The following is a 15,408-nucleotide window of genomic DNA, read 5'->3' as shown; positions in this document are numbered from 1 at the left end:
GTCCAGCTTTTCATCCACCGGTACCCTCAAGTCCTTCTCCTCAGAGCTGCTCTCGATCCATCCTCCACCCAGCCTGTACTTGTGCTTGGGATTGCCCCAACCCAGGTGCAGGACCTTGCACCTGGCTTTGTTGAACTCCATGAGGTTGGCAGTGGTCCAGCTCTCCAGCCTGTCCAGATCCCTCTGGATTGTCTAACTCTTGTCTCAGTGACTGCACAAGCTGCAAACTACCCTGCTCTTTCACTCTATAAGCACCCTTTGTAGCCAGGAAAATGTTCAGTCTTACAGGAGTCAGGCAGTTTGGGCTAGATTCAGTCTGTTTGCATCAAGGAAAAAAGGAGATCTGTCTTAATGAGTGAACAAGGAAAATGTTCAGACACCAGTAAAATAAAATGAACTAAATAAAGCTAAGGAAAATTTCCTTTTTCTTAAGAGAGATGTCAAGAGTGCTTTACATATCATCATTCAAGAAATACAAGCACTCTGCATTGCCAAAGAGGCAGCAAGAAATGTATCCTTTGAAATGTAAAAACATTTAGTGAAAACCGAAGAACAAAGTGAAAAGCAGCTAAAATCAGTCAGTAGGATAAAATGTATTCTAGAACAGCTTGAAGTATATAAGATTATAATTTTAAGCTATACATATATTTACAAGCAAAACTTTTAAATGCCTTAGTTGTGGAACTTACTGCCTGAGAAGGTAGCTTTTTTCTGACCTTTTGTTTGTTTGAAGTTAGAAATGTATTCCTTGTTCTGAAACAGATACGTGGTGGGAAGCTGATGATCTCCAACACAAGAAAAAGTGATGCCGGCATGTACACTTGTGTTGGAACCAACATGGTGGGGGAGCGAGACAGCGATCCGGCAGAGCTGACTGTCTTTGGTAAAGCCACTCAAGCTTTTGTTTCCTTTTCACTACAAATGTCATAATATGAATTGACCTGGGTGACTCATCAAAATGAGAGACAAAACAAGGTTAACAAGACACAGTAGTACTCCTTCAGCTGCATTTCACAGTTTCTGAAGACTAGGTTTCAAAGACTGCAATTTATAATTATGAAGCTCAACATTTTCTTTCTAAGTGCATAGTTTCAATCTAATTGGCGATCCTTAGTGATATGCATACACTCAGCATTGGTAATGCAGGATGTAATGCTCTCCCTCACAAAATTGCAAATGTAATTAAGCTACTTCTGATACAATTGACAATGCCTGCTTAACAGAGATTTGGACCAACATTGCCTATTTAAATAATTTCTTGTTCCTGTGGGGTTATGAAATCAAACCTTTGTAGGATAGCACAGAAGAGCTCAACTGATCAGTAAAATGTCATTGGAAAAAATCCTGAGATCAGCTTTTTGAATATATAGGGATACTTTTGTAATTTATTTTTTAAAGGGCATGAAATAGCTATTCATCCTTAAGCCAGGGCATCATTTAGTTTTTCTGGTGTTACTAAATGTATCAAAAATGAAGAGGTTTCCTGTGTGAAAGAGCTTCCAGATCTGATGGGTGAGGCAAGATGATGTTAGGAATATTTGCCCTGTGATTAGAGTTTAGAGCAAGAATAGAGTAATACTGAACCTAGAGCTGGATCCATCCTGCTAACAACTGGATAAGAAGCAAAGCTGCAAAATCCTGCTGTGGTACATCTTGCAGTCACGATGTTTCTATTTAACATTAGCTGTGGTTTGGTAGGAGTTAACCAAGAGGTCTTGAGCAAACAAAAGAAAATCAATAAGCAAAAAGCCCCTCTGTGCTAAAGAAAACACATACATATGTACAAAAGACAAAGAGAAATAGTATTAATGTTCCCTCCTGCTACACCTCCTTGACATCCTTGATAAAATACCAAAATTTCAAACTAGACCGCTTGTAATTCCAGTAAGACTTTCCATAGAATCCCGAAGGTCCTTTTTGAAGCAAGTGCTCCTAAATTTTTCACCTTCTGCCTCATATGGTGCACTGAAAAACCCAGTCATACATACTGCCATCTGTATTTGCATGTATATGCAATTAATAATTTTCTTTTGTCTGCTTTAAAAAACGTATTATGGGATTCACAGAAGGCGTACAAAAGTTTCTGCTAGGCAAGATCTGTGAGCGACTGAGGATTTCCTGCTTTCTAGCATTACAGGACTGTAAATGCTTCCACTCCGCTTAGTTGTGGATTCATGAAAGCACGTGACTTTTAAAGAGAGAACTAGTATACGAAAAACACAGAAAGGGTATCTATCAATTTATTATGTCCTTTGCAGCCTATCTATTGAAGTTGTGCCTTTACACAGATGTAAAAGAGACATGACGTATCTTCTTCATCACTTAAGTACTGATAATCTCCGGTAATACTCCCTGTGGATAGCAAGCAGATTGCAGTCCTAAACTACAAAGCCTTAAGAAATCCTTAAGAAAATAATTTTTTTAAAAAGCACTGAACTGTAGGAATGAAGGCGGAAATATTCATCTAATTTCATATCCTGCAGAGCTACAATAAGTATTAGGTTTGTCTTGATATGTAAAATATTAACTAGCCAATTACAATACTTTGATTTTTCTTTTATGGAATTTAATCATAGCAATCAACCCCTAAAATACAATCTAAGCTTATTCTTTGAATACTGAACAAAATCAGCAGTAAATGAAATTAGATATTTTAATTCTTTGTATTTGTGTTAGACTACTCAAAGAAAATTGTATTAAAAATTCCTTTCCTACCTGGGTATCTTTCTATCTAAAATTCCCCTTCTATCTAGATATTCTTTTCCTGTCTTCCTTCTTGCTGTACAAGGATAGCATGCAGGAAGCAGGAACTCAGGTTATGATCTGCTGTTTGACAAGACGATTCAACTGTCCTGTGCCCATTTCCTGGCTGCCACCTGGCCCTGAAGCTCTGTGTTGGTGTATTGGGCTCACTCTATAGACATGTCCAGGTTAGTCCTGGTCTGCTCCATACAAAAGAAGGTGGCTTGGCTTTGGCTTCCACCATCAGAACAGTTGTATCTCATTCCTGGACTCCAGGCAGTGACTCATTTGTGGGCGGGTGCGTGCACAGTTCACTGGAGAGCATTATCCATGTTTCCAGGAAGCAATGTATCTACTGGACAGTCCAATCAATCTAAGCATACACAATAAATCCAATAAGTCCAGCAACTCTGGGAAACGTCAGATTGGCTGTGCCTGTTCAGATTGGCTTTACTGAACACAGGCAAACCCACAGTTCATCTGTTAAGTCCACAGCATTCCTCTAGTATGACTCATAGGTTTGAGGAACATGGGAATAGTGTGAAAGTTGAGAAAAAAATGCTAAAAATATCATAATACTTATAGATTATTCATGTGCCCAACTTTAACTGTTTTGACATGCTTGAAAATGGGCTTTATGTTTAAGATGAAGATATTCTAGCTATGAGACCTAGAGAATTTAATAAAGTGGCTGGCAAGCCTACATCTGGTGCTGATTCTGGAGACGAATGCGTATTAATTAGGTGACAATTAATGTTTCTATTCCTTTTCCAAATAACAAACCCCCAAGCCCTTTCCATAGTGTGAAGGGGGCCTTAGTAAATGCACTGCTCTGTAGGAAAAGGAACTTTTTTATACTAGTTCTCAAACCGTTCCAGGAATCAGCCACTTGTTACTTTTGGCTTTGCAAGTTTTTTTGTAATACCTGAAGTTAATTTCTGCATGTGACTCGTGACAGATCTCTGGCTCACTGTACAGTAAATTTAGCTTGAGGCATTGCCTCTGGAAAAACTGAGTCAGTGTGGTGGTAAGTGGTGGCCTGAGGGGAACAGCATGGAAGCGTAGCCTAAAACATTACACCTTTCCTGAGATTACAAAAAGTAAAATAAAATGGGCAATGAGAACCTTGGAAAGAAGTAGGAGGAGAAAATGAGTTTCCCATGTGCAGAATGTGTCCACTTGGATGGGTACCCATTCAGTAACCTTTGCTGAGAGAGAGTTGTGGATGATGCATGTAGATCTTTCATAAAACAAGTCATTTTTTTTTTCATGCCCATTGACATAGGAAACCTAGTTTTCAGCATTTAGGCAGTGCTAAAAGCATCCTTTTAGTGTCGGTGTAGATCACATTTCTTCTGTTCCCAAATCATGATTTGTACTAGCAGAAAATTTCCAACTTTCACAATAAAATATCATAAAGCAAACTGAATATATAAGCGGTGCTCCCCCAAATTATTCCTGTGTTTTGAATAGTGGCGATGATGCAGTGCATTTTGTTAGTCTTCTCTTTCAAGCACAACTGCCAGTTTTTGGCTTTGTGAGGCTCCAAGGTGTAATCTTGGAATAAAGCAAAAAGACAGGGTCTGTTACATAGTCTAGGTTGTCCTTTGAAGGAAGTTAATATCTAATCCATCAATCCTAATGTTCACAAACAGAGGCAGCATGGTGCTTTATTATTATGGATGCACTATTCTAAAGGCCAAATTCAGTAAGTGATACAAATTAGGCTGCTTTGCTTGTGTTTGGGCTCATAGCCTTTGGCTGAGCAGAATTAAAGCAAGATGCAAACCAGAAACAGTTTTATTCCAATTTGTAGAAAACTTGGTTTGTAAATACATAATATGGTGCCAGAAATTAAATAAAGTAAGAATTAATGCTTAAGTAAACCTTTTATCACTTTGTCATGCTACTACACTGTTCTCAGATAAGTTTTCAAGTTGTTTTAACTATTTCAGACTTCTTTTTGTTCCTTTGGACTTAAAATGGTATGTTTGAAGAGGATGTACAAAGGTATGTCTTGTATATTGATTCTGCAGCTCAGTGAAATCAATGAAAGCCTCAATATAGCAACTTCAAGAGGCTGGCATCAAGCAGTGGAAAAAGATATATTTAGAAGAGCCTCAAATGAGTATAAAGCATAACTAAGAAGAGTACAAAAACGTCTTAAAAGATATGTCAATTCAGACATATTAAAGAATGTTTTGAATTTTTTTTTTTTTTTTTTAAAGCTTTGGCACCTGAAGCTTTTTTTTTTTTTTTCCCCAGCTAATAAGGTCCTGTGGGATGGAGAGGTATTTTTGTCTGATGCTTGAAGAGGTATTTGTGTTTGATGGTCTCTGGACATTGTCAGGCTGAAAGAGAGACCGTATATCCAGAACAAGTTACTGTGATGACATGTTGGAAGATAAAAATCCAAAAATCCCATAATGAAGATGTGCCCCATTTTACTTTCCTGAGCTCTGACTATGTGGAAGGCCTTAGCAGAGAGACTTGTCCCATTGTATCCTGGAAATTAATTCCAGAAGCTTTCCCAGACACATGGAAAATCTGTCAAACCTGCGTATATATTCACAGCTCAAGATAGAGAAATTGGCAGTGTGTATTTTGTCCTTCAGAGGAAAGGTCCTCCTGGTTTTCTTCCAAACTTTGTATTTCCACTTGCAGTGTACTTGGGGCAGTTTGCAAAATGCCTGTTAGGCTTTGCAGTATTTGTTATCCACTGATACTGGCAAGTTGTAATAGGATAATGATACTAATGTGAAAAAGGGGTTGTTTTGTTCTCCAAAGTCCGAACCTATTGCTCAGTAAAAACTGAAATTAACATGGTTGTAGATGTATATTACAGGAAAAAACCACTAATAATTGGTAAAAATAATTCTACTTTTATTTGCATGTGACTCTTTAACAGTGCCCCACACCTTTCCTATGCAAGCTCATTGCATCTTGGGTACTGCTTAGAGTGTAGGAGTTTGCAGTGTTTACACAAGTGCTTATTTCTCAAATGAAAAATGGAAAAGCATCTGAAAAAGAGGCAGTAGAAACATGTCTTTAAATATAAAAACATCAGCTTTTGCAATTGTATTTTTGGCCAGCATAGGTAAATTTGGTGTATTCCTAATATTCTGTAGTCTTCCACATCTTCACTTTTTGGCAGAGTGCTTTACTTTATCCAGATCATGTTGCAGTTAATGAAATATCTATGCTGTTGACAGCATTCTCAAGTGAAATTACTTCCAACCATCTAATGTTTCATTTTTTTCCTTTACATCAGAATGCTTAAGTGAAAAAAGCTTTTATTTGCTATTAAATCCGTCCCTAAAACCTTTTAATTTGTATTTTAATACTTATTTCTAGAACACGCAAGCATTTTAAAAAAATGATGCCTTCTCTCCAGCAAAGACAGAGGAAAGAGTTCTAAATCAGATTGAGCCTCTGCATTATGGGGACCATCATAATCCTTCACTCTAGCAGTTGCCTTAGCAGAGAAAATAATATTAAGGTAGTTAGGATCATTTTAATTAGATTGAGGTCCCATATATGGCTGTCTAACTCTTTGAGGAACAGAGAAAGGGCAGTAGTACATCTGAAGGTCATATGAGTCTCTCTAATAGACTGGGATACTCAGACCAGCTGTTAAATAGAGGAAAAATTGAGTTCTGGGGGTAACCTGTGTCAGCACCCAAAGCATGGAAAGGATTTTCCTATATTTCTGGTTAGGATCAGTTTGGTAGGTTTACATGCAGTACATATCTCAAGCACTGCAACAGATTGTAGGTGTGTGTGCAGGTTGCATTAGCAATCCCCTTTCATAACTGCAAGCAAAGTTTATTCTGGAGTTATAAAGGTCACCCTGGCAATAGCACAACTGGTTGACATGGCATATAACCATGGCCTATTTTATAGTTCTCTTCAAAGATATTTAATATTCATCAGAGAAAGTCTGGGAAGTGGGTACTTTATTTACTCAGTGAAAGCTTATAAAATTGCTATATTAAAATTTTTATATATGTCTATGATTTTAATGTATTGCCCTTTCTTATTGTTTCTTGAATATATTGTGTTCTGAATCCTGTTGACAGAGTAACAATGTTTAATTATACCACAAGGTTTTATTTATGGGCAAACCATTTCAAAGGAAAAAAAAAAAAAACCAAAAAGATTTTTTTCTCAAGTTTAGCTCTCAAACTAAATTTGACCTGGCTGTGTGAAGAAACCTTCTCTATTTAGCATGCTTGGGCAAGCAGCGCACTGTCTCCTGAGAGATTAACACTGTAAGCAAGTTATGCAGGTGACTCAAATCCAGTTAATCTCATATAAAGAATGTTAATTGCATTGGCAATGGCATTCACTCTTATCATTTTATAGCTATATAATTAGCTATTGGACATATTTAAGGGGTTCTCTGAATGACACAAATACAGGAAGCAACATGAGAGGTAACTTGTTCTGCCCTGATTCACACTGTGCAAAATGCAGAGATGATGGAAAAATGGAAATAACCATTATTGGTATTTGCATGTCCTTGCCAACTGGGATCTGTACTTACATAGCTATTTATTTTCTAGCAAATTCTTGTGCTTTGGAAAACATAGTTTGAGAAGCTGATCTGAAACAAACATGCATGTATACTTCTGAATTGCCTTCATGTAGAATCAAGTCCTTTACCTAATGGCCTTTGGACCGTTTACTATTGCATTGTCTGGGTTCTCCTCAAAATGTGATAGACGTTTATTTTCTTACTTCCTGTATAGAACCATTTCCAGCCACAAGTAGCAATTTCATAAATATGCATACATTAGTTTCTTAGCTGCTTACAGGCAGCTTTTATAAACATGGTCTAAAATAATTTTTGTATGCAAACCAAGCCAACATACAGGCACTTGCAGAGTTATTTAAACTCAATGTGGATGAACCAGGTTCTCTGAATCACCTATGAGGATGCTGGTCTGGATCTAAATTTCTTGGTTGAGGATCACCTCTTGAAAAACAAATACTAGAATGTGAAGTGTGTTGTGTATGAGCTAAGAGCGGGGTTTGGTCAGAACTCTGCTTGGGAGAGAAGTTGTGAATAAGATACTGTTGCAAACTTGCAGAAAGTTTCATTTAGATATTCCCTCCCAAATCCACAGGAAGGAATTACAGACAGGCCAAGCTCATTGCTGAGCATTAAGGTTAACATACAATGCTTTTATTACTTTGTCCAGTTTTAAGAAGTTTGTCAAACTAAAAGTTTTTGCCCAAAATTTTCCATTCCTGACTGGAAAACTGATTTTTATTTTTTTTTTTAAATTGCCAAAATAATTCATTCTTCTCTAAGAACATTGAGGAGAAAGGGGTAATTGGCGGGAAATAGGGAAGGATTTGAAGGAGAGGACTGGAGGAAGCTTTCTGTCCTGAGCCATCCAGGTTCCTCATATTGAATAGAAAGTACCTAAAATTTGATGGGAAATGGCTACACTGTGCCAGAGATGTAATTTTTCATTTGTCCAAAGAATTCTTCACTAAATTGAGACAATGCACCTCTCTAAAAAAAATAAAAAGAAAACAAATTAACAACAACAACCAAAACTCAACAAAATAAAAACCAAACCAATCATTGATTCATATGCCAGAGACACAAAGCAGAATGCAGATGTGAACAGCATTTTCCTGCAACTGTGCTGCACTCCTGCTTCTGTTGCTGTCCTGGGTTGATGCTTGGTTACTTCAACATATTTTTCTTGTGTTAATATCGTGGATGGGCTGCGTATGAGTGGCACAGAGACAAGAAGCTCCAGTTCAAGTGTGGTTCAAACACACCGTGGAGAGGATTTATTTTGCTGTGAGGTACAAAGAAGTTGGTGGCATGGATAATTGGGAGACTGGACTTGTGACCTTGCTGGGTTCCAGCTATGAAAAGCAATATTCTGGGCTAGGAGGAGACAAACAGGCTAAGGAAGCAGTCAGAGCTGGAAAGAGCTGCTGGCATAGCCAGTGCCTGGAACGGAGAGGGACTCAAGGCACTGTCGCAGGCTGGCAAAGACACATAGGTGAGGGTAGCTGGAAATCAAGAAGAGTAAGGAGGCTACATGCACAGGGAAGGAAAAATCTGATGAACACTCAGGACAGGAGCTGTAGTGAAGGTTATATATGACTGTATATAGTCTTGAAAGAGGAAATAAAGACTGAAATTTCAAGGTGTGTAGAGACTAGAATTGAATTTACTTGCCCAAATGCTGCTGGAACTTGAAGGTCCTGGGCAAGACTAGGAATAGGACAAATGCAATGGCTTGGGAGAAATGAGGAGAAGAATCTTTGCCCATTAGACATGATTTTATCTCTAGTATCTGGAAAAGTGCTGTAGATTCTTGAGCGTGTCTGTTTTTCTGCTGACAAAATATGTTTTTCCCTGCCAATAGGTCCCCCTGCTAGCAGCACGGAATTCCTATGTGATGCTGTCACTCATTTACATAATTATTAACAGGTGGATTTGTGTTCCTTATTTTCTGAATTAATATTCTGATTTGTAAAAGTGGTGAATATTTTATCCACTGCAGCCAGATCTAATGGAAGCTGAGGTTTGAACACACAAAATTAATTCTAAATTCTCAAAAAAAATGCCAGTTTTGTGTCTCAGGTTGAGCCTCAAATTTTAGCTGATATTTTTTACCTTGCTTGCTTCTGCCTCCATTGCACCTCAGAGAGGAGCTATGGAAATACGAGAATTGTTTATGAAGCATTAAGATAGGTGTAATGGAGGTCATGAGGAAATTAATAATTCTGCCTTTGAAGTGAAGTTTGAGTAGTATGACAGGAGGCCACCCACTAAATGGTACAACTAAAGCAAAATATTAAACACCTGTTCATTAAATGAATACCAACAGTCTGGAGATGTTTGGGAAAAAAATAGTATATGATCATATAATTGCAACCAGCCCCATAAGGCATAAACAGAAAGGGAGTGATTAAAGGGCACACAGACAGCCTCAGTTCTGGCACTGAGGTGCTGCATGCTTGATTTTGCAACCTTATTAATGTTCTTTTAATGTGTGTTGAGGGGTTAATTATTACTATTATTATTATTTAGACATAATAAGCATGGGTAGCCAACCCATAAACTCAGTTCTGTAGTTATCAAGACAAACCCCCCTGAGTCAGAATCTGTTATTGCTTACATTTGTGTGAATTTTGAATAATTCTTTAAGTGACATCATACCTTTCAACTTGCTGGAAATGTAATGTGAAACGTAGTGTGTAACCAGTTTTAAATGTCTTCATAATAAATCCCTGTCTTGAGTGGAAATACTGTTTCATATAAACCAGGTCTTATAATGGTTTGACTCTAGCATAAATAATTTATGACAATAAAAGTATTGTATGGCTAGTAGAGGACAGAACAAAATTTATGCAGTCCAAAGGCAACTTGGAAACTAACCCCAGTGACATCCTTTCAAATGAAATTACCGGTACTTTGAGTTTGTACTAGTATAACTGAGATCAGATTGTGGCTCTGCATCTGGATTTTAAGCAGGCCTGTACAACATTATGATGATTAATAATATTTGTAGCTGTGCAGGCTAACATAACAAGGGTAAACAGAACTTATTATTCAGACCTTAATTTAGTTTTCCATGGTGAAGTTAGCGATGGGGATCAGGGAAGCTCTGACCTCTGTACGATAGTCCACAATTGCCTGAGATGCACAACACGGAGTTTACGTTTTCCTCCGAAGCATTGATTATTGCCAAAGGCAGTCTGTCTCCACTGACAGCACCTGTGCCGCCAGAGCAGGCAGGAGCTGTTAGATCACGCTGTGTGTACGCAGTGGTGCAGAGCCAAAATGTTCATGCGGAAGGGCACAGTCATGGACCCTTCTCTGCTGGCGTGGCCGTTGGGCAGTCAGTGCCAGCACAGGCTTCCTTCCAGTGGCACTCTGCTCTTGTGTGAGGGCCGGATGCGACAGCCACCCCCGCTCCAGCCTGGCAGTTACCTTCCGGGCTGTTTATGCACATCATCAGTTCCACTTGTCTGAATTTGTGGAGCTCAGCCTCCTTTCTTCATTCTGTGAATCGATAAATAAAAAGATGCTGAGAAGTCAAAAGTGTTCATTTCAACTCTCTGACTCACTAAGGAATTTTAATGTCTCTTTCAAGAACGGCCCACGTTTCTCAGGCGACCGATTAACCAAGTGGTGCTGGAGGAGGAGGCTGTGGATTTTCGGTGCCAGGTGCAGGGGGATCCCACACCCACAGTCCGGTGGAAGAAAGATGATGCAGACTTACCGAGAGGAAGGTGAGAGTAATGTTCATGTTCCCCACACTTTCAAATTTCATTTGTTGAGTAATGCTGGAATCACTCCCTACTACTTATAATTTCTTATTTGACATTATGGGCAAGATTTATTTGCCATGTTGTTGGTCATTGACACTACAAAGCCTGTTCCAGAGCCAGCTGAGCAGGGCAAACCCTTCTGGGTTGAATTGTCCAAGGTAATGGGTTCCTGTGGAAGGAAGAAAAGTACTGCATAGGTGAAAAAAAAAAGGTGAGGAAAGTGAGCACGTGGGTATTCCCTGAATTTACCGTAGAAAAGTAAAGATGTTTTAGCAGTGTGCTAGTGATAGTAGCCTTCATAATAACGTGCTAATACCAAAAGGGAGAACACTTGGCTGGAGAACTGCGGAGCGGCTCTGTTGCACTAGCAGGATGAATTACAAGCAGAGCGCTGTGGTGGGCCTTGCTGCCTTCTTGGCTAATGTCTGTTAAGTCTTGGAGAGAAACCTTCCTGTTGAGGAAACAAAAGAACAAACTAGCAGAAGCAGGAAACAAAGGTGGAATTTGGAACAGGCCCCTTGTGTTAAAAAATAGTTATTGAATCTGGAACAAATACAGAGAAAATTCCAGAGTGGTAAGGCGATGACAGTCTGTCTTATAAAAGGACATCAAATTAGCTTGACTCCTTTCAGCTAACAAAACCAAGTTCGGTCCTTGCTTTCTGGACCTGTTTCTAGTTTTGATGCTGAGTCATTGTTAGATTAAAAAATCTTAACACAGAGATAGGTCTGGGAACAGGAATGAGAACCCAGGTCTCTATAACCCAACCAATCCTGGATGTGTGAATCCCGATTCATTTTTGAACATTGCTTTTAAATTTAGCAGGAGACACAAATAGTGCCCTTTTTTTTTTTTCCACCACGATTGATTGTACTTTTCCATCAGTGTTGGATATGCTGGTATGTAGCTGATGGAATGTGAAGAAAGGAAAACAAAATCTAGATCTTCTGTTCTTCAAGGGGGTGGTTTAAACACTTCCCTTATGTAGGCTGGCTGCCAGTGTTATTTCTGCTCCTTCAATCATGATCTTAAAAAAAGAGCAGCTGCAGTAGTGTCTGTGGTTAGTTTGTGTCAGTGTATACTGAGTGCATTGTGAGCAGACTACTGGACTGGGCCTAACTAAAGCAAGTTAGACATTGCAGTCTGATTTCTTCTTCACATCATGTCTTAATGTCTTCACCCCAACAGGGTGAAAAATGTGATAAGACTCTTATCTGGCGGTCTTCATCCACTTGCTAAATGTGGCACTTAGTGTCACGTACACTTTCATGAAAAACGATGGCAAAATTCGTGAGTCACACAGCACTTAGTCCTGTTTGCATCTTGGGTTAATATCTTTTGTTTCTCAATTTCTAGATCTTTAAAATCCCAAAACTCACATTGGAGAATACCCGTTTTACTTTCCACATCTTTAGCTTTGTAAGATGTTGTATGTGTGCATACATTTCTTCAGTTAAATATATTAATGTAATGATACATAATATTGAAAAAACATTTCTGTGTAAGTAGACATGCATACTTATATATAGAAATACGAAACATTCTTAAATTAATTTCCTTACCATTTAAAACAAATTCAAAAATGCCATAGCTTTTTTGCTAACTATATTGATAGATGTGCATGTATGTAATACATAAAATGTTATTTTGAAAACTAGACTTTTGGATGGCAGGATGAATTTTTCTTTTGCTTTCTACTTAACTGTTCATTGTAGAGTACATAGTAAATACATTGTGCTTCTGTGATTTATCGTCAATACCATGCAGCTTCTGTTCTTTTAAATCATATCTACTTCTAGGTCTCATAAGCAGGAGTAATAGATGATGAACCAGCAGTGCCTTTGATTAGGTTACATTTTTATTGGTTTTGGTTTTTTAATGACTATGTTCCTTCTTTTGCTTTTATATGTTACTGTGAAAAATGTATTCCTGTGTGCTTTGAGGTAATTTTTTCTGTTCATTCATGATGTATTTTTAAGAAAGAAGAAATGAAATAAGGAAGCATAGGAAGAGTTTTCACTGGACTTTTAAATATAAGAAGAGAAGGTTTGTTCAGTACATTCTGATCATAATCGGCTTCAGGCTCAGCAACTATGCACAATGTTTTGCAGTGTTTTTACACTGCTGTTTGACATTTCACTAACTGTGTTTTGGCATCTTAGAATAGGAAGTGGGGGTATGTCTCCATTTATGTCTGCTTCCTAGAACACCACAGGGATTGATGAGGAAGGGACAAGGTTGCAGAATCCCATGCTGGAGACCACCTTGTGTGAAAAAGGATTACCACAGCTGCTGCCCATGTAGTGGGTTACCGTCTCCTGAGCCACGTAGATTGTGGTCATCCTAGTAGAGTCCAACATGTACACTTCAAAATCACATACCTCTGATGGTCAGGACTGTATATTTTCTTTCCTAAAATGTACCATTTGTATGACAAGATACGTGGGTAAAGTCTTCACTGTGCAATAGTGGAAATTTCCAAACTATGCTGCATGATACTTAATCAAGGAAGATAAACTTGGAACATCTAAGAGTGAAGCTATTGGTCTTCCTGGGTTTTTTAATACAAGTAAAGAAATTTGCCCAGTTATAGTCTGGATGGATGGATGGATGGATGGATAGATGGATGGAAAAGTGGTAATGTAGCAATTTCATAAACTAAGAAGAGAATTTTTAAGTTTTTCCTCCTTGATGAAATGGGACTCTTTTTTTTCTTGGGGGTAAAACCAAAATAAGCTTTCAGTTTTTGACCTCCTGTATTTTAAGCTTTTTAACATCTACAGTGAAATATGAAACCCTCAAGGAATTCCCTTTGTTATTCTTCCTGCATACATAAATCCTTCTTCTGAGGAGATCTGTGCCACTATTTGTCTTACAGCTTTCAGTATCAATTTCCTGTTTTTACAGCTAACAAGCTTCTTTGCACATCTGTAAAGTTTTGGTTCTTCATTAATTTCCTTTTGGCTTCATCCCTGGATTATGAAAAAATTATAGTATGTACCTGCTTCAACAGTTATTGCAAATTTTTAAATTTGTCTATTGTTAGTTCAACTTTCAAAAGTGTTTAGTTCAGTAATAGCGAAGTGGGCTAAACTGAATTTTTGTATGCATTTTGTTTCTGTAATTTGGTCCTGGTGAATGCCAGAATCAGGATCCATTGTCTTTTTAGAAATCTTTCTTTGTCCTTTCATCTTACTTCCTATTAGTTTTTTTGGTGACACATATGAAAGCAAAGAGAAAAGTAATCACAGTAATTTCTAGTGACAAATGTAAACATTATTGCTCCACCAATTGGTGTGCTGAGTAATAATTGGAAAATAATTTCAGGCTGTTACAGTTTTAATTATAAAGGTCCCTGGTGAACTCTAAGCATCTCTAGTTGCAATTGGATTGACTGACAAAAAAAAAAAAGCAACTTCTAAAGAAATTAGAATGTTTGAAAATATGACTACTTAAAAAAAATAATTTGGCCATTTTGTTGAATTGTCTGTGTAATTACCCAGAAATTTATGAATAGCCATGAAATAAGAATGAGAACAGATGGACATGAATTTATTCTGAGAGTGCAAGGCTTCATTGCAAATCTTAACTATTTTGAATTGATGATCTAAAACAACTATGATAGTCTATACTTTGAATTTAAAATCTTAAAGTGGTCTTAGACTGGAACTTTTCAAAATGTCTATGAAAAACAGGTCTTAGTAACAGTCAAAGGATATTACTTTTCCAAAATCTTGTAGACCCAACTTGAGATATCAAATACTTTGGTACATGTCATGGAGACATTGCATGGAAAGCTGTAAGAATGACCAGGTGGAGACAGTGTTGTTGTTTATGTATGCTAACTGTTTTCATAGTCCTTTTACATTATTGCGATAATGAATAAATTAATTTATTCAGACTTGAAAATTCTGTTTAGAAACTAAATCAAACCCATGAATTAATAATTTGCTATTAAAAATGTTTATACTGCACCAACAGAGAGAAACAAAGTACAGTGTGAAGGGGCATGTAAAGCTTTCTCCCGGAGGTGTCCATTTAAAATCAGTGACCCAAGACTGAAATGCATCATGAATCAAGGGTAGAGATGCATGATGTATATTTTATTTTAATTACTCTAAAAATTCAGCATCACACCATAGCTTCCACAGTACACAAAGGCCTGGGAATAGTTAATCAAGTATGACTCATGTCAAACTATGAGAGGTGAACAGGATATTGTGGGGGCACCAGTCTTATGCCTTTGGCTGAAATATTAGGTTCACTATTTCACTAATAGACATTTTTTTCATTATAAGCGACTCAGGCCACTGTGGCCATGCAGAATGACCAGGACCTATTAAAAATTAAATGAAA

At 37.8% G+C, this 15,408-nt stretch overlaps 1 protein-coding gene across 1 annotated transcript in view; it reads left to right on the top strand.

Moving 5' to 3' along the window:
• The window catches only part of LOC104510847 (roundabout homolog 2-like), a gene marked incomplete at both ends in the record, with an annotated part of 31,622 nt that overhangs the window by 1,814 nt on the left and 14,400 nt on the right, over positions 1 to 15,408 (top strand). Inside the window, 2 exons of the mRNA XM_010153222.1 lie at positions 763 to 883; positions 10,875 to 11,013. Of these exons, the coding sequence (XP_010151524.1) occupies positions 763 to 883; positions 10,875 to 11,013 (260 nt within the window). The remainder of the gene's footprint in view (positions 1 to 762; positions 884 to 10,874; positions 11,014 to 15,408) is intronic.

Source organism: Eurypyga helias, unplaced genomic scaffold, assembly GCF_000690775.1.
Source record: "Eurypyga helias isolate BGI_N326 unplaced genomic scaffold, ASM69077v1 scaffold27376, whole genome shotgun sequence".
Taxonomy (NCBI): domain Eukaryota; kingdom Metazoa; phylum Chordata; class Aves; order Eurypygiformes; family Eurypygidae; genus Eurypyga; species Eurypyga helias.
This window is presented reverse-complemented; position numbering and strand designations above follow the sequence as displayed.